Source organism: Lutra lutra, chromosome 7, assembly GCF_902655055.1.
Source record: "Lutra lutra chromosome 7, mLutLut1.2, whole genome shotgun sequence".
Classification (NCBI taxonomy): domain Eukaryota; kingdom Metazoa; phylum Chordata; class Mammalia; order Carnivora; family Mustelidae; genus Lutra; species Lutra lutra.
The window spans coordinates 131,187,304-131,205,897 of NC_062284.1; the positions used below are offsets into that span (position 1 = coordinate 131,187,304).

The 18,594-nt window shown below is 41.9% G+C and overlaps 1 protein-coding gene across 3 annotated transcripts in view; it reads right to left on the bottom strand.

The window, feature by feature from the left end:
* Positions 1 to 16,852, bottom strand: part of GPATCH2L (G-patch domain containing 2 like) — a 61,955-nt gene extending 45,103 nt beyond the window's left edge. For all 3 annotated transcript variants that reach the window (XM_047736152.1, XM_047736153.1, XM_047736154.1), the window contains exons 1-2: positions 16,751 to 16,852; positions 13,930 to 14,601 (exon numbers count right to left, since the gene is read on the bottom strand). In XM_047736152.1, the coding sequence (XP_047592108.1) occupies positions 13,930 to 14,591 (662 nt within the window). In that variant the 5' untranslated portion in view covers positions 14,592 to 14,601; positions 16,751 to 16,852. The remainder of the gene's footprint in view (positions 1 to 13,929; positions 14,602 to 16,750) is intronic.
* Positions 16,853 to 18,594: the final 1,742 nt, after the last annotated feature.

The following is an 18,594-nucleotide window of genomic DNA, read 5'->3' on the forward strand; positions in this document are numbered from 1 at the left end:
TATTTTGCAACATTTCCAAATATCTTGCCAACACTAAATCCTTAAAATCCTGATTAAATTAAGTAGCAATGCTTTCCTCACTTAAGTTTATCTCTGGATAGATCCAAGAAATTTGCTGTAGCAAGAGCCAATAAAACATACTCAATTTCTTTAAAGGCTCTTTCGTTTTATTTTCTTCTGTACTTATAAGTGGGAACTTCCTCAGGTGTCATTCTAAGAGATGGCTCACAAAACTATATGACTGGATTCTGATGGATTTCGAATCTTCAAAGAGCTCTGTAGTTAAATCCAGAAGATATGCCCTCTGAGTTCTGTACTCTTCCTACTTCTGAGTTCAAGGAACTGTGCCTGCTGAACATAATGGTGTTATTTTTGTGCTTCCAGCAAATTCCTAAGAGTATCAGTGGTCTAACTCCCTTGAGTCCTACTCACATTCTCTCATATTACTACTTTTTTTTAATCCTCATCTGGCCTCAAAGATAAAGCAAATTTGACATTTTTTAACTCCTCTTGAGAGTAGGGTTTAAAAAGCACGTTAGGCCATGGAACAGATACTCTAGCCCACCATCATGTCATGTACTTTAATAGTTAGCAGTATGACTAACCGAGATTTAGGGACCAGCAAACAGCCTCCACCTATTTTTGCATGAGCTGTGAGCTAAGAATGATTTTTAGAGTTTAAACGATTGGGGATTAAAAAAAAATCAAAAATCATTTAGTGACATGTGGGAATGATATGAAATTCAAATTTCAGTGTTCATAAATAAAGTTTTATTGGAACACAGCCACAGTTATTCATTTACATATCATCAATGGCTATTTTCACACTACAACTACAAAGTTCAGTAGCTCCAACACAGAACATATCGCACACAAATCCCTAAAATATTTACTATCTGGCTCTCTACAGAGAAAGTTTGCTGATCCCTGCTCTACACATATTACAAATTCTACTCTTGAGTAGTTAGAATTAAAAAATTAAAACCATTTTGCCTGATCACAAAATCTATCAGTTCTTTTCCCCATTCATTTCTAGCCACCTATATGTCCTACAAGATAATATTTCCTTGATCCTTTTCTGCATGGATTCCACCCTCTTGTTATTCTAAACAAAGGGACAAGCTCAAAGAAACCCGCTCGATCAAGAAAGGTGCTAGTGACCTAAAGCCTTTCTGCCGACTGCACATTTCCTATTTCTGTCAACAGCATTTAAGAAGAACTCACTGTTTTTGAAAAAGCCTGGACTAACCTTGTTTAAGCTTTCCCACTTACAGTTAATTAGAGGAAAGGCAATGATGTCACAGAAATATCACAAGGGAGACGGGTATTTTCTTCATAAGGAAACTAATTTGTCATGAAGAATGCTTATTACACAAAAGAATCACCAGTCTACTGGCATCTGGAAATGACTACTTCACAAATAGCATCCGCCAATTCTATTTGTTCTCTCAGAAGGACTTGCATTGTGGAAATCTAATCATATTTAAGGAACTCTTAGCGTAATTTGATGAAAACAAAAGTCGAAACTTTGTGGTATGTCTGCACATAAACATTACGATACAGCAAGCAAAAATGTAGTGTTAGCCAGAAAGCAGAAGCAAGTATCTCCCTTTCCAAGATACAGGCCAACGCTGTCCAGTCCTGCAGACTTTATTCACTTCTGGCTCAGAGATCATGACTTCTTTGAAAAAAAGTAAGATTCATGGGACTTTAATGGCGATCTGGTCAACTATAAAATGTTAAGTTAGCTAATAAAGCATAATGTTTAATATTTTTTTTTAAAGATTTTATTTATTTATTTGACAGACAGAGATCACAAGTAGGCAGAGAGGCAGGCAGAGAGAGAGAGGTGGAGGCAGGCTCCCCGCGGAGCAGAGAGCCCGATGCGGGGCTCGATCCCAGGACACTGGGATCATGACCTGAGCCGAAGGCAGAGGCCTAACCCACTGAGCCACCCAGGCGCCCCAATGTTTAATATTTTATTAAAACTAAGCTCCCTTCTTTCAATAAACACAAGTTTCTTTTTGCACCTTTGTAGTTCACAAGGTCAAAAAATAAAAGATGTCAGGATCCTACATTTTCCTATTCCAAAACCTTCAAATTTGTTTGTAACTTTTTTGCTATGAGCATTTTTACGAGGCAAGAAAAAAAAAGCTCTGCTCCTCATTTTTGTAAGAAAAAAGTATGATCCTACCTTTAGGGTCTACTCTACTGGTGGTACTCTGAGGCTTAGTGAGAAGACAGAAACTCAGCCTTTATTAATCTTCAGAAAAAGTAACTAGACAAAACCCACAAAGATAGCAGGTGTGAAATCTTGTCTTTTCCTAAAATGGTAGCAACTCATGGAGGCATCAATGCCTCCTGCCTTTGCCTTGGGAGCTGTTCTGTACTCCCTGTTCTCACATGATTCTAAATATAAAAGTTTGCATATAAAAAAAAAATCTTCCTAGAATATCTCTAAAATTTCTAAAAATGTATTAACCCTGCAAATAATTTACACATCATTCAAAAAACTCAATCCTAAATTGGGGCAATAAGAAGTTTCTCACAGAAAAAGGAGGAAGACCCCCCATCTCCATTTCTCCTAAGCCTTCATTCATACACTCGGTAAGCATTTATTATTTACCATACAGCAGAAACTGCTCTACCCAGTACTAAAACTAACAAAGAAACATGTCAGTAACAACATACAGGTGTACATTTTATTAAAAACCTAGTCCAAAGGCGACTGGGTGGCTCAGCGGTTGAATGTCTGCCTTTGGCTCAGGTCGTGATCCCAGGGTTCTGGGATCGAGACCCGCATCTGGCCCCCTGCTTGGCGGAGAGCCTGCTTCTCCCTCTCCTGCTCCTCCTGCTTGTGTTCCCTCTCTCACTGTATCTCTCTCTGTCAAATAAATACATAAAATCTTTAAAAAAAAGTTTTTTAATTAAAAATTAAATAAATAAAACCTAGTCCAGACTACGGAGGAGGCTGTGAAAACAGAGAAAGAGGAATGCTTTCCAGTGAATAATACTCTGCAAATAAGGGGTTGGGCAAGCCTACAATTTAACCTTAATGATACTGAGGCAACCAACCCATTTCAGAAGCCAGAAAACACCTCAAAAGCACTCTTCCGTGAGTAAAAGTAGTAATAATATATTACACTTCTGTATAGTGGTCTTCACTAAAAAATGTTCCCACAATTAATTCAGCAGCATAGCCACCATTTTAAATAAGAAACAAATAAAATTAAAGCCTGGGTTTTAGACCACCAATTGTGTTACCTAATTATTATAATATTGTCAGAAAAGCAACCGAACCACATCCAAATGAAATAACGGACGTGTAAAGAAAATCACCCTAACCTGCGCTTCCAGAGGCTTTCCTCTGCCAACATTTTATAACGAAAATTTCTGGACAGATGAGAAAGTTGAAAGAAGTTCCAGTCACCACTCACACCCCATCACATCTACTGTACATCACACACTGCAATTAACATTTTGCTTTTTCTGTTTTATCACACGTCTATATATCTAACCTTCCCACCCCAGCATCTTTGTAATTCAACGCACTCTTGGTAGACCAGATGATTGGGCATGGCATCCACTCTCAGAGAAGTAGATTATCAAGGAATCAAGCTTAATAAAACACTACTGACACCTCTCATCAACTTGAAGAATTAATTCCAGGGTGAACACTCAGCTAAACACTGTATACCTTGGTATGAACGTTAAAATGTTTTCCAAGTTCTGAAAATGAAGTGCCTGCCCTGTTAAAGGGTATTTTTTCAAGTTAGCAAAAACTCTTAGTTAAAAAGTTTCTAAAACTACAGTGTTTTTATTCTACAGAAGAGATCAGTGTTTTGGTCTTACTAAGTTCTCTAAATCTGAAATTCATGCTTGTTGGTAAAAGCAAAGTCAATGAAGTGAAACCCCATCTCAGCACCTAGAAACACCAGCAGTAACTCTTAACTCAATTTTACTCCTTTCCTCCCAACCCCCAACCCTGCACCCACAGGATCATCCGGCATTGTCTGGAGAAATATTTTGTCAGGAGTTGGGAGCAGGGGAGGGGGAGCTGGTATCCTACTGGCATCTGTCGGGTAGAGGCCAGGGATGCTGCTGAAGATCCTACAATCCACGGTCCACGGGACAGCCCTCACAACAAAATTATCTGGCTCGAAATGTCAGTCGTGTCAGAGTTAAGAATCCTCACCTATAGGGATGAACAAACTACAGGATGTAGCGGGCAGGGCATCATGTTAAAAGAAATATCACTTCAGAGGAGGAGAGGAGGCTGTGCCCTTCGGTTGGATAAAACCAGCCTCCAGGGACAGAGGTCAACATCTGTAGTAACAATGTCATTCTCTTGCCAGAGCTTCAATGAGTCTCGGGCCTCTGGATCCCATGGAATCATGAGAAGGTAGCTGGACCTTCAGGCCAACTGGTAAACTGAAACTACTCAAGTAGTACAGAGGTCCCCTCCCTGCCTAGCCTGGGCAAAAAGAAGAGCATCTATAGGGAGAGCAAGAGATCCAGGCTGGGTAAGAGGGAAAGATCTCACTCATTCCAATGTCCCCGATGCCTAGCAGAGCACCTGGCACAAAACAGGCCTTCAGCAAATGGTACATAAATGGGGTGAACTCCTTCAGATCAATTCTGTTGCTTCCCTCGTATGGCCTTTGTGGCACATCCTTCAATCTCTAATCCTATCTCCTGCATGTAAAAAGTGGATGGGTTCTTTAGAGGATGTGATGACATGAGGCATGTGAACCTACTTTGTGAATTCTAGAGCATTATACAGAGGCAAAGAATGAAAGACTCAAAAGCTACATCTATGGTGCTAATTCTTTTATGTGCCCAATATTATTACTTTAGAGGCTAATAATAGTAATTTCCTGATAGTCTTTTTATTAAAATAGTAATCTCAATTCTATAGGACTCTCAATTATACTTCCATAAAGAAAAAAAAAAATTCTATGGGACTCAAATCTATTTTCATTTTGAATGGAAAAATAAATGTGGCCTATGAAGTCTAGTATTTTCCCTGGGTTTCACCCAACAGAGGCAGACGCAGCTCTGAGCAGATATCCAAACCACAAGTCTCTCAAGCAGCAGTTTGGTACTTGAATTGAATTGAAGAAAAGTATTATTACTGTTAATTACTGAGACCAGTAATATCATGTACTGGGAGTTCTACTATAGGCCCAGCGAAGTACTGAGTGCTCCAGGCTCCATGTACAGTACGGTATATGCTTGGGCTTCCCTCTCCCTCTCCTTTGCCCCTACCCCCTGCACTCTCTTCCTCTCTAAAATAATCTTAAGCAAAAAGAAAAAGAAGAAAGAAAAAGAAAAAGCTCTCTCTCTTAATGCCGTATCTTGAATTTTTAAAAATATTTTCAGTATACATATTTAAAACACAACAAAATATACTCTCAGTGATCTATATATACCCTTGCTTGCCCTTTGAGTTCCTGAATGCTCTTCCTTTGAAATCAAAGTCAAAAACATTCCCCCAAATTCCGAGGGAAATATTACTCTGAGAATACCATTCCTCAAACTAGCTTCATACTAAGGAAAAATTTTCAGAGGATGGGGGAGACATCTATGGTAACAAGACTGTCAGATGATTCCCAATGATCCCAGTCACCTGGTATTTCCCAGCCTGGTTAGTCTGTATAACCAATAGCATAGGCAGAAGTAATGGCCGGTTACTTCTGAGATTAGGTTGTAAGAGACTGTGGCTTCCATCTTGGGCACTCAGCGAAGGCTGGCATGCTCTCACTCTCACTCTTCCGCTCAAAACATTCCCTCTAGGGAAAAGCCAACTACCACGTGTCTTGAGGACCCGGACAGTTCTGTGGAGGGGCCCACATGGAAAGGAACAGAGACTCTCAGTCCAACAGCTTATAAAGAATTAAAATCTGCCAACAGCTCTATGAGCTTGAAGTGGATTCTTTGGCCCCAGTTGTGCCTTGAAACAAATGTAGCCAGAGCCAACAATCTGCAGCAATATGAAAGAGTGTGAACCTGAAACACCAGCTATGCTGCTCCCAGATACCGGACTTCAGGAACCGGAAATGTTTGTTGCTTAAAGCTACTAAATTGTAGGGCAGCTTTTTTCTGCATCAGTGTAAGTAATACAGCATTTTCATGAATCTTTTTTGAAAGTAACTCCCTGCTTCTGAGCCCTAACAAGAAGCTTCTAGTCTCAATAAAACCAATCTCTCAGGGGGCACCTGGGTGGCTCAGTGGGTTAAACCCCCACCTTCAGCCCAGGTCATGATCCCAAGGTCCTAGGATAGAGCCCTGCATCAGGGCTCTCTGCTGGCTGGGGAGCCTGCTTCCCCTCCTCTCTCTGCCTGCCTCTCTACCTACTTGTGATCTCTTTCTCTGTCAAATAAATAAATAAAATCTTCAAAACAAATTTTTAAAAAAAATCTCTCAGAATTCTCAAAATTGGGAGGAAAAAACACAGTTTGTCCTCTGACCTGACGGCTTGCTGGTCTTTCATATTCGTAATCACAGAGAACTACAAATTTGGAATTGAATGTGAATAGTTTATACCTGTCTCAATTAAAATAAAGAGGTACAGAATTAATTTATCACCTATAATCAAAAAGTTGGTATCAGTAAGTTAATACCTGGATTTCTCACCCATTGATTTTTTTTTTTTTAAGTAGCCCAAAAAAATCTTTGCTCAATTTTTTTCCTGGGTCAAGGTGGTAAACTTACAACCATATATAATCAGACTTCAGAGTCCTAAAGTAAATATGACTGAGGGGGAGGTTTTTCAGAGAAACATCTCACATCAACTGTAAAATTAGTCTCACAATAGGTTATAAGAATGTATAATGAAGGAGCTTGTTTTTCGGTTTCATTTAGAGGGAGGACACCATGCTAGAAAAACACCTCACTGGGTTCACGGGCTCATTAATGCGGCCCCTGCCCCAGGTATACGTTGTAAAGGTAATGATTTTCCTCAGGACTATGCCTTAGTTATTGCACTGGGGACCGTGCCTTAGAGAAACCCACCCATCCTTTAAGGACTTACCTTTTCTTAGAGCTAAGAGATTCATCTTCAGTTAGATGAAATGTCTTTTCAGAGTCAATTTTTACAGAGCATATATTCTGAGACCTGAATGTCTGAAAATGTCTTTCTGCTGCCTTTGCATCTGAAATCTATCTAAGCTGTATGTAAAATTCAGGGAGGAGTGGGGAGAGCAACCTTACCCCCAGTGGAAATTCTAAAGGCAACTGTAGCCCCTCACATTTAGTGCGGCAGGGATAAATGTTGGTGTTGCTCTCATCCCTTTTAAAATTGTTCTTTCTATCTGTTCCGCCCCCACCACCAACGCAGAATGCAAAATTTTGCCAGGATACGTCTAGGTAGATGGGGTTTTTTTCATTTGTTTTTCCCTTTTAATCTTTACACTTAATTTTTTCAACTCAGGAACACTTTTTCTCTTTAGTTGTATTTTAAAAATCATTATTCTATTCCAATGCTTCAGTTTCTTCCTGTGGAATATTTACTCACAGACCGGGCCTCTATCCTTTGTCCTCCAGATAGATCAACTTTTCTCTCATTTTTACCTCCTCTCTCTGCATTTTGGGAAGGCTTCCAAAGTTTTCCACATCAAATCGATTTTCAGCAAAATGAATTGTCTTTTTTTTTTATTTTAAATTTATTTATTTTTTTTTAATTAACATATTATTTGCCCCAGGGGTACAGGTCTGTGAATCGTCAGCCTTACACATGGAATTGTCCTGTTTTAACACTGCAATTACATTTCAAATTTCCCTCCTATTCTCTTCCCATACTGCTGGTTTTTCAAATAGCCACCTTGTCCTTATGATTTACTGCTCCTGTTTCAAAGTGAAATAAGTCATTCAAAGACAAATATCGTATGATTTCACTCGTATGTGGAATTTGAGAAATCGAAAAGATGAAACACAGGGAAGGTGGGGGAGGGAGGCAAACCATAAGAAACTCTTAACTATAAAGAACAAACTGAGGGTTGCTGGAGGGGAGGTGGGTGGGAAGTGGGCTAAATAGTGATGGGGATTAAGGAGAGCACTTGTGATGGACACTAGGTGTTACATTAAGTGATGAGTCACTTCCTAAAACCAGTATTACACTTTATGTTAACTAGAATTTAAACAAAAACTTTAGAATAGGGGCGCCTAGGTGTGGCTCAGTGGGCTAAAGCCTCTGCCTTCAGCTCAGGTTATTGTCTCAGGGTTCTGGGACCGATGGGCCTTGCTCTGGCTCTCTGCTCAGCAGGGAGCCTACTTCCCCCTCCCCTCTCTCTGCCTGCCTCTCCACCTACTTGTGATCTCTATCTGTCAAATAAATAAAATCCTAAAAATAAAACAACAACAAAAAACTTTAAAACCAACCAACAAAAAACCAACCAAATAAAAAAGTGACTATGTCTTCATGCATCCTAAAGAAGATTTTCTAAAATGTTCTTCTGGTTTCCACTGGCAATCATTTTCGAAGATGTGTTTTTCCTCTAAACTTTCAGAATGATGTTCCTTTTCCCTTATTCTGCAGAACTTGCTCAAAGGACTCTTCTTGAGAACTGGTTTACCTAAAATCTGGTTATTTGTGAATAGAAAGGGTGTATAAATTACCCCTGGTCCCACTCTCTATTCCCCTGGACACGGGAAACATGTTCTTCTCACACTACAGCTGGCCAAGACAATGTGCAGAGGCGCTGGCCAAGTGCCCCATGTCATTGGTAGGCTTTTCTCTCATATAGCTGTGTTGGACTAAGACAGGATCTTCTTCTAACTCTCAAGGGTCTGAAATATATAAAGGTATATAAAACGTTACAATTTCTAGAATGCACCACTAAGTGATTTTTTTCTTCTCTGCCCATGCCAACAGTAAACTTTATTCTTGGAGAATCTATTTCCTAGGATTCAATTTGTTGTGACCGCCTCCTACCCCAAACAGAAACACACACACAGAAAACACTAATTCCCTATCCAAGTGTATTCTGGTAGTTAGAGCCTCCAAATGAAGATGGAAAGATACCAACTGGGAAGTACAGTAGTTCCCCCTTATCCACAGCAGCCACTTCAACACCCCCAGTGGATGCCTGAAACTGTAGTTAACCCTCCATATGCCATGTTTGTTCCTACACATAAATCTGTGACTGTTTTATTTATAAATTAAGTACAGTAAAGGATAAGCAATAACCAATAATAAAACAGCATACGTAGCATAATGAAAGTTTTATGAATGTAGTCTCTTTCTCTCAAAATACCTTATGATTCTCACTCTTCTTCCTAGGATCATGCGAGAGGATAAAATGGCTACGTCACGAGCTGAAGTGAGGTGAATAACGCAGGCTCTGTGAGGTAGTGTTAGGCTACTACGACTACTTCTGACGATAGGGCAGGGCTTCCAGACCGCACCAGACTGCACCTGCCTACGGGTAACTCAAACCACAGAAAGAAACTGTGAGTGAGGGGGGACTCCCGCAGGATCGAACACCACTCTGGCTCAAACTGCAGCTGCCTGATTTTCTGACTGAAATGGACCTTGCATTTGTGAACAAAGGTCTGATTACAGAGAAAGGAGGAAGGCTCTCGCTCCCTGCCTTCAGCGTCAGCTCGGCACTGCTGATGTGGGCTTCCAACCTCACATGTAGCAGCCTTGTGGTCTGAGGAAATCTTGGCAAGAGCCAACTCTAAGTGCTAGGTCCTGGTGATGCGAGTTTATGTGTTTTACGTCTTTGTAAGTATTTTGGTGGGCAGCTGATCCTGCCTATCCGATGCTTTCTATTTACACTTTTATTTTTTAAAGATTATTTATTTATTTATTTGACAGACAGAGATCACAAGTAGGCAGAGAGGCAGGCAGAGAGAGCGGGGGAAGCAGGCTCTGCTGAGCAGAGAGCCCGATGCAGGGCTCTATCCCAGGACCCTGGGATCATGACCAGAATCGAAGGCAGAGGCTTTAACCCACTGAGCCACCCAGGGCCCCAGATGCTTTTTAAAGTATGAAATTACAATGATGCCCTGGAACGGGGCTATGACTGAAAAGAATGACAGAAAGATCATACAGCACAACCTCTACCAACTCTACACTAACTCAGCACATGGTCCCCAAGGTCCAGGCTTGAACCCCTTCAGTGACCTAGAACTCACTACCCCGTCAAACAATTCATTTCATTTTTAGAGTTCAAATTTTTCGGAATGTTACTGAGGCAACACTGAACCCTCTGTACTTTGAGTCCTACCACCGTCCTCTAGAGTCACACAAAATAATCCGAACACATTCCTTTCTTTCTAGGGACAGATCTTCAAATCCACCTCCCAAGCTGTCTTTCTTAGTTGTTCCTAAGGATCTACTAGCAGAACTTTGAGTACATCTACATAAGCACACCATGCTGGCTATTCAATATTCCCAAACCCAACAGCGCCATCTGCAACAATGGTACGCGTACTCTCGGTCAGCATCCCCAGTTACGGAACAGAAAACAGAACCACCTCAACCTACCACATATATTCTTTCCCACAGTTCCAGTGGCCCCTGATTAATGACCTCCACTTGCAAAGGAGGCTACTTACCTTAACCATGAAATAATGAATACTATTGATCCAACAAGCTACTGCTATAGAGAGTTACTGATCACCCAATCTTTGGTTAAAATGGTCCTCATTTAGCAATTTCACTGTCACAAACACCGGGAGCAAAGCATGCTCAAATTAAAGAGTTTGGGGGAGTTAAAGTGAAAGGTGATGGACAGAGATCTCAGCTTTCTCCCATTTATTCTTGCTTCTGAGCTATTGTTTGTGTCAGAAGCGATATTGATTTTCTATAAAAATAAGAAAACAAGAGGCACCAAGGGGCTGCAGAAGGTCAGCCTGGGCTGGAGAAGGAGGGGGGAGGTTTAGCACTCTATCTCTGTCACTTGCCTTCCAAGAGAAAGGAATATTTTCTTTCCTGTGAGATCGGCCTCTAATACATCACCTTAGAAAGGCTCCAGACTGAGACTTCAGGCCAACACCAAACTGATTCACTTAGAACAGAAACTAAACTATATTCACGGGGAACAAACAAATGTGTTAGTGAAAAACAGAGCAAAATCAGGCTATGAATCACCTAATGGCTGCTACATAGACAATATGAATAAGGACAGTAGAAAGTAATTGCACAAAAGAACCGCTCCATTTTAGAATGGAACACACATACAAAGGAAAATATTAAAATAACCGATCTTTTTGCAGGCACAAAATACTACTACCTCATAACCACTTTCAGTTCCTCAGAATCCCTGAGGGATTGGTTGGTGCAGAATTGAAGGAAGAACAGAAAAAAAGAAGTAAAAAGAATTATTGGTCAAGTTTAAAGCTATTCCATGGTTAATTAATAAAGTGAGTTTAAGGAAATTAGAAATAAAGCTCTCTGGTTGAGACATACATTTTCAAACCTAAAACTCGTGACATATATTTTTTTAAAAGAACAAGGCTAGGTTAAACTTAATGATCACCTTCATCCTAATAATTCTACAAGTTTGAATCATACAGGCTGACAATCCTCAATACGACTGATAAAAAGTAAAGTTCTAGGGGCACGTGGGTGACTCAGTTGGTTGAACATCTGCCTTCGGCTCAGGCCATGAACCTGGAGTTCAGAATCAAGCCTGTGTCAGGCTCCCTGCTCAGTGGGGAGTCTGCTTCTCCCTCTGCCCTTCACACGGCTCTTGTTCTCTTTCTCTCAAATAAGTAAAAAATCTTTAAACAATAATAATAATTGAGGGAGAAGATTTTAGTTCCATCTTACTTGAGAGACTGAATATAATTTGCAGTCTCCTCTCTTTCTCCACAGGGTGGATTTTTGGGGGGAAATACAAAGCACTTCTGCTCATAACTACAGATGAATCAACGTAAGGCATATACTTAAGACTCCCAAACAATGAGATTCTAAAGAAGTATTCTCATTTTTGGTCTGCTACTACTCCACCTATTATTCCCTCATAGCTACAAGGCCTTGGGCATCCATGTTATTAAGGAACTCTGAAGTCATGGACCAGGCAAATAGCACAAATGGCGGGGTGGGGGGACGACACAAGATCTTCTCAATTTAGAAAAGAATAAGAATTTCGTAAGAACTGCTGCCTGCTTCCACGTATCCAGGCTCTCATATAACCAGACTGTTTATTATTACAACTGACTATAACGTGCGATAGATGTGTCTGGGGTAAGAAGGAACTGGAAGGACTGAAGGCCTCACTGCTAGATTACAGACTCCGTATCTGGAACCATTCTCGGACTATTAAGAGCAGACAGAGTGAACAGTCTCTCATCTACAGTTATGTCATAATTTAACAAGAAATTCTGGGGAAAAAATATATACAAGCTATCATCGCAAAAACAATTTTTAAAAATCACTATTCTCAACAGTAAATTATTTGGCATATAGGTTTGATACTGAAACAAACTTAAATGCCTCAATCAAGGGTTTTGATATTGTGAAAAGCTGTAAGTTGACTAAACATTTATTTGATTAAAAATAACAACAAAAAAACCTTTATAACCCAAAACCATACATATAAATTGGGCAAATAAGTCTGAGGAGATACAGTAAAGGAAAATTAGGAAGCCAAATTATAAGCCTATCTGGTTGTGCAGACTGGCAAATATAAAGTTAGTCAGAAAAATTGTTAAAGCTGGATTAAAAATCACCCATGAAAGGTACAGGGATAAAAACCTAAGCAGCTTTCCCTATTACTGACATAGCTTCACCTCATAGGTCCTAAGATTTATGTCTTTGTTTTTCAGACAAACTTCAATAGGAAAGTCCTAAGAAAAGCCACATATTCTAAGCTAAGCTGAGATGGAAAAAGAGCCATGGGAAAGGGACACTAAAGGGGCAGCAAAACATGGTGGTTAAGTATGAACTTTGGAATCAGGTTCAATTTCCAGTTTTGCCACTGGGTGACCTTGGGCAAATTATCTAAATGCTACTAATCTCCATCTCCTCTTCTGCAAAATACGAATGGCGGTGCCTACCACACAGTGGAGTCCTGAACATTCGATTGGGACTACCAACCCACTGGCAGCCCCCATAAAGCCATTTGATTTGACGCTATGAAGGGGATAGGAACAATGTAGGGATATCAAATCCCAGGTAAAGCACGGGGTGGTCCCTCACCACCATGAACTGCCCCATCCAAAACACCAACAGCATCTTCCTTGAGAAACGGTATCACACAATGATATTAAGAGTAATATTAAAGTATCAAGGTGGGGATTCCTAGGACTACCCGAGATATAAAAAACAAAGTCACCAAAAACTGCACGGCCATTTTAAACATGCACCCAAAAGACCCAAATGTTTCTGGCCCAGTGTCATCTAGTATAAGACTAATGGGATTTGGTACTGTTATTTTCAAAGCCCACTATGTGTTCAGACTACATGAATGTCAGCCGTAAAAAATAAGCTCCACAGAGTCAAACTGGAAGGAGCAGACAACAGAATTCTAGCCCAGTACCTAAAGCCAGGACTCTTGATGGGGAAAGGCAGCTTACCAGGAACATACACGAACTCCACGTGCCTGGCACCAGCATTTTCTCGCGTACACAAACACGCCCCAGCCTCTGCTGAGACCCTCATTCTACCAACATCTACGTGTGATCTCCGTGGCATAAGCAGCAGCAAATTGTTTCTAAAATAAAATTCATGGCTTCGCATGTGAAGTACACATTTTAAACCATTTTTAGAAACAAATGTGTTTGTTTATATACAGCCTTCTTGACAGAGGGAAACAGAATCATGAATGTACTGTAAAAAGCTAGAGATAAATCCTAGCTGCCTGCTTAAGGGAGGGCTACAAAGTCAACAGCACGGTGGCTGGTTTGGAAAGAAAGCTGAACTCATCAACACTTGGGGTAAAAATAGCCAGGAAAATCTCTGAGTAAGGGAGAGCTCACCATTCTGACATGTTCTCATCAGAGCCCTGTTTTTGTTCATCTGCTTCACACTCCATCCTTTCTTTCCTTCCTGTTTTGCTTAGGAAAGTCCTATTTTCTGCTGATTCACACAACCCATGACCAGAGGAGGCCCAGGGAGTATTCTCCTTCCAGCGGGACAGCCGCTGCTTCTTAGCCGACTTGAACCTGCAGCCTCTCTCATAGCTCCAATCTGACACCTTGAGCTTCTGCTGAAGGCTGGCAGCCACCTCCGAGGTCACTCGCTTCACCTTCCGCCGGCGCCGGAGTGGTCGACACGGTGCATTTTCAGTAAAGGAGTCAGACTCGTGCCAAGAGTGCTGCTTACTCTTAACAATGGCATTGAGAGCTGGGTGCCGCTTGGCTACCATTGTGTCATCGGAGTCACTAAAATTGGCAACAGGGGCCATTTCTCGACAGTCCTTGATGGCTTCATCAAGACTCGACTCGGAGGCCTCGCTGTAGCAGCAGGTATGTTCCGCCAGGTGAGTGAAGTCGGAACGGCGCTTCCGGCCTCTCCTTTTGCGAAGCTGCCGCCTCTGCAGCCGGGGGCTCAGGGCCATCTCCTCCCACAGCTCACCAAGCTTATTCTGCTCCGATGTCTGCTCTAAGGCTGACGCTAAGTCATGTACCAGCTCATCCATGAGGCCACATCTGCCGAAAGAAAGTTCAGAAAAAGAAAAAGAAAACCTGAATAGGATTCTGTTGTTTAGAGTAATTTTATAAAATAGATCATGGCACTGCAGGGTCCACCCCATCTACAGAAAATAGTCACCTTTCATCTGGCTACACTTAAGACTCTGTTCCTACCATCCATGCACCTTTAAGACACTAAAAATAGAGGTGTTTACCCTTGTTAGGTACCTCAAGTCAACATGTTTTTAAAGCATAAAAAAAAATATCACTCACCAGATCACAACTAGGATATTAGCAAAAATGAGCAAACCCAGGGATATAAATTTTTCCTCCCCTTTTCCCCAATTAAACTTGTCAATAAATTATCTGATAATCAAATCCAAAAGATTAGAGAAAGTCTCATTAGACAGAAGCAGAAAAACACACAATTTCAAAACCATGGATAAAGAATTGTTCCATGGGCTGGGGTCACTTGTGGAAGGGAGGAGAAGGACAACTTAGTGACACACTTTAAGGACCACTGCTTGCAGTTTCGGTGACCCAAGAAATTGTGGTGACCAGATGTGTACCCTGAATGGAAAAAAGACACTAAGTCTGCCCCCACTCTGGTCCCAACTACCACCTGGAAGCCAGCAGGGAAAGGATTTTATCGGGTATGTCATATCTTTTTTAACAATTAGCAGCTTCTAAGGTCTTCTCCCATCCTTCAGAAAATTAAGTGATCATAATTATGTGCTTTAGTACCAATCACACAAAAGCAGGATGTAACTGATGCTGAAATGACAGGGAGATGGAGTCTATGATTTGGAGCCAACCGCTTTCTACATTTTTCTATTCATTCCTGTCAAACCCTCATATTTCAGGGGTCACTTCAGAGGCAAACCTTCCAAGGCATGAGAGCAGTACAAGCAATTTTCAAAACGCCCTTTCAAAGGGAAATGTCTAATATAATTTGTACAACACCTTATTAAATACATATTCATTTAGTATCTTTTCCCTAGCCCTGGTTAAGCCCAAAGTATTTCAAGTCCATAATCAGAATTTAAAACTGTGTGGCACCACTCTCAGACCCTATTTCCATTCATGCAGTTTACATTTGCAAAGGACTTTCTAAAACCTACTTTCAGGCTGTCCCTATGCCAGTGAATTCAAAGGCAAGAAAACAGTAGGCTGGCTTATCTACCACATGGGTGGGAGCAACGGGGACATCTAGTTCCACAACCACTAAACAAACAAAACGTCTCCAGGTGTCAAAAGCCACAGAACATAAAATGACCACGTCCTTTCAAGCAATACCAAGTAGTTTAAAACGCCCTGACTGGGGTCTGGGAGACAACTGCCCTTAAGACCAAAACATGTGGGGACAGCACGTCTAAACCTACTTCCTTATTAAAGAACTATTGCTTTTAAGACTCAGGCAGAACTGTACACTTTAACGTGGAGCAAAGTTACAGAACTTGCAGCTGTTTGTGCAGAACCCTTTCCTATCTAAGGGAATGCAATTCGAACAGCTGGTGACCGAACCCTGAGCTCCCCACACCTTCAGTCTCGGGTGCACGCTCCAAGAGGAACCCCTTGTCCAGCAAGCACTGGAGGAGAGGAAAGGTAAGTCACGCAAAGAAAAGAAGCCGAAAGGCAGCCGCACGGCTGAAGCGAAAGACCGGGTTGCGAGGAGCGGGGGAGGAGGCAGGCGGCAGGAAGCAACTTCTCCTGTGGGCTCACCGGGGCAGGGGGTCAGCCCTTCCCGGGCAGAACTGCAAAAAAAGGAAGTCCTGGCGACTAAGAACCCTCCGTAATCAGGGGTCGCAACATGGCCACATATGTGAGAAGGAGCTTGTTTGGAAGGACTCTCCCCCACGCCCCGGCCCGCCCCCGAACACTAGAACGAACACGGCTCGGGACACCAAGCCCTCACGCTGTCGCCTGCCCAAAAGAGTCAGAAAGAAGAAAGGAGAAGAGGTGATTGTCGCCCCGGAGACGCCCGAACCTCGTTCCCCGGGATGGGGTCGATGGGCCCTGAAAAACAAGGCCCAGCCACCCTCGCCCCTCCCGCCAACCTCCGCAGCCCCGTGGCGGCCATGGCCCCTCGGCCTCAGCCGGGAACCCCGATCCCCGCTGGCGCCGGCCCCCAGGACCCCGACCCTCTCAACCCACTCCTCCCCCTCACCAGCTGCCGCAGCCACCTCCAATGGCCGCCGCTTTTGGGGCCGAGTCTCCCCGCCGGGGTTTCCCTTTCTGACCTCATTTCCGGTCCGGGCCGGAGGGGTGGGGCAGTGGTGGAGGGGGAGGGGCTGGCTACTCGAGAAGGCCCGCCCCTGCCCAGTGCTTCCGGTCCGTGGCCGCGCCCACTTCCGTCCCACGGAAGGCGGGGCCTTGGAGAAGCCGGAACAGGGACTGGGGGGCCCCGGGGGGCGGTGGTTAAGGGCGGGAGGGGTAAAGGATGAGGTCCACATCTGAGGCGGGACACTCCTCCCCAGGCTGGCCTCATCTGCCTCGGGGACGTCGAGAAATTGGGCACTAGGGAGGGACTTCGGCCTCGCCCTTGTTTGCTGACCTACTTTATAAAGGGTGTGTGAAATGGAGGGGAAATGGATCCTCATTCTTGACTGAGAGTTGGCACAACTATTAGCCTGGTACCTTGTAGTGAATTACTCAGTCTTACAAATACAAATGCCTTGAGCAACAAAACAAAGTACTATGGGATTATAACTCTAAGTATAAAATCAATTCCCATGCATCTATACTGACATAAACTAATGAATACAGACATGAATAAAGTAATAAACGGGGAAAAGGAGATAAATCTCTGGTGCAGAAAAATTCCAAAGACTTTATGTAGATAATTCACCCTGAAGTATAACTCCCAACTATTTGAATGTGGGCTGTGTGTAATGACTTCCTTCTAAAGAGCACAGTATGGAAAGAGGGGAAGTGAGTATAGTGGAGACACTCGGCAAGTACTACCTGCGCCATGTGATCAGGGTTAACATGAACAGTGATAAATCACATTGATCCTGTGTAGGCTAGCTATGATCCGATGAAAGTGGCATTTTACCTCTTTGATATTTTCCTTCCAAATCCCATACACCCAGTCTAATCCAGAGAAATAAATCAGACAAACCCCAAATGAGGGACGTTCTACAGAATGCTTGACCAGTATTCCTCAAAACTGTTAAGGGCAAAAAACTCAAGGAATGTCTGAGAAATTGTCACAGCCAAGAGGAAGCTTAAGGAAATGTGACAACTAAATGTAGTTTAGTGTCCTAGTTGGCAGACTGAAACAGAAAAAGGATATTAAGTAAAAACTAAAGGAACTTGGATAAACTATGGAAGTCAGTTAATAATAATGTCTCAATGTTGGTTCATTAATTGTGACAAATGTTCCATATATTAACATAAGTTAATAATGGGGAAACTGAGTACGGGATATACAAGAACTGCCTGTAGTACTTTTGTAATTTTTTTGCATACCTAACACTAGTCTAAAATAAAAAGGTTATTTTTTTCAAATGCACATACCTTTGACCCAGAAATTCTGCCTCTGAGGAATTTTATTCTGAAGAAAAACTGGAAATTGGCACAAAAATTTTAAATTGTGGAGAGAGGGATGAGAAGACTAGAAAGAAAAATCCTACAACAGGGATTAGTTATCTAAATTATGGTACATCTATGGGGTGGAATAACTCTGTATTCTTTTAAAGTTGATGTGGAAGAATAATGAAAAGTCATCAGTTTTTGGTTGTGTACATTCCTGTATGACTGTGTTACTCCAATAAAAAGGTTATTCTAAAAAAAATAGAGTATGGTGTATTCTTTTATACAGGAAATTAAATCTGTACTTGCCTGGGAATAAAACTAAAGTGATACACTACATATCACTGAAAATAGTTCCATTATAAATGACCATATCTTCTACCTGATATTTTTATGGATTTTCAGCATTTTCTTCCCCCCCCTTTTTTAAAGATTTTATGTATTTGAGAGAGGGAGAATGTGAGAGAGACAGAGGGA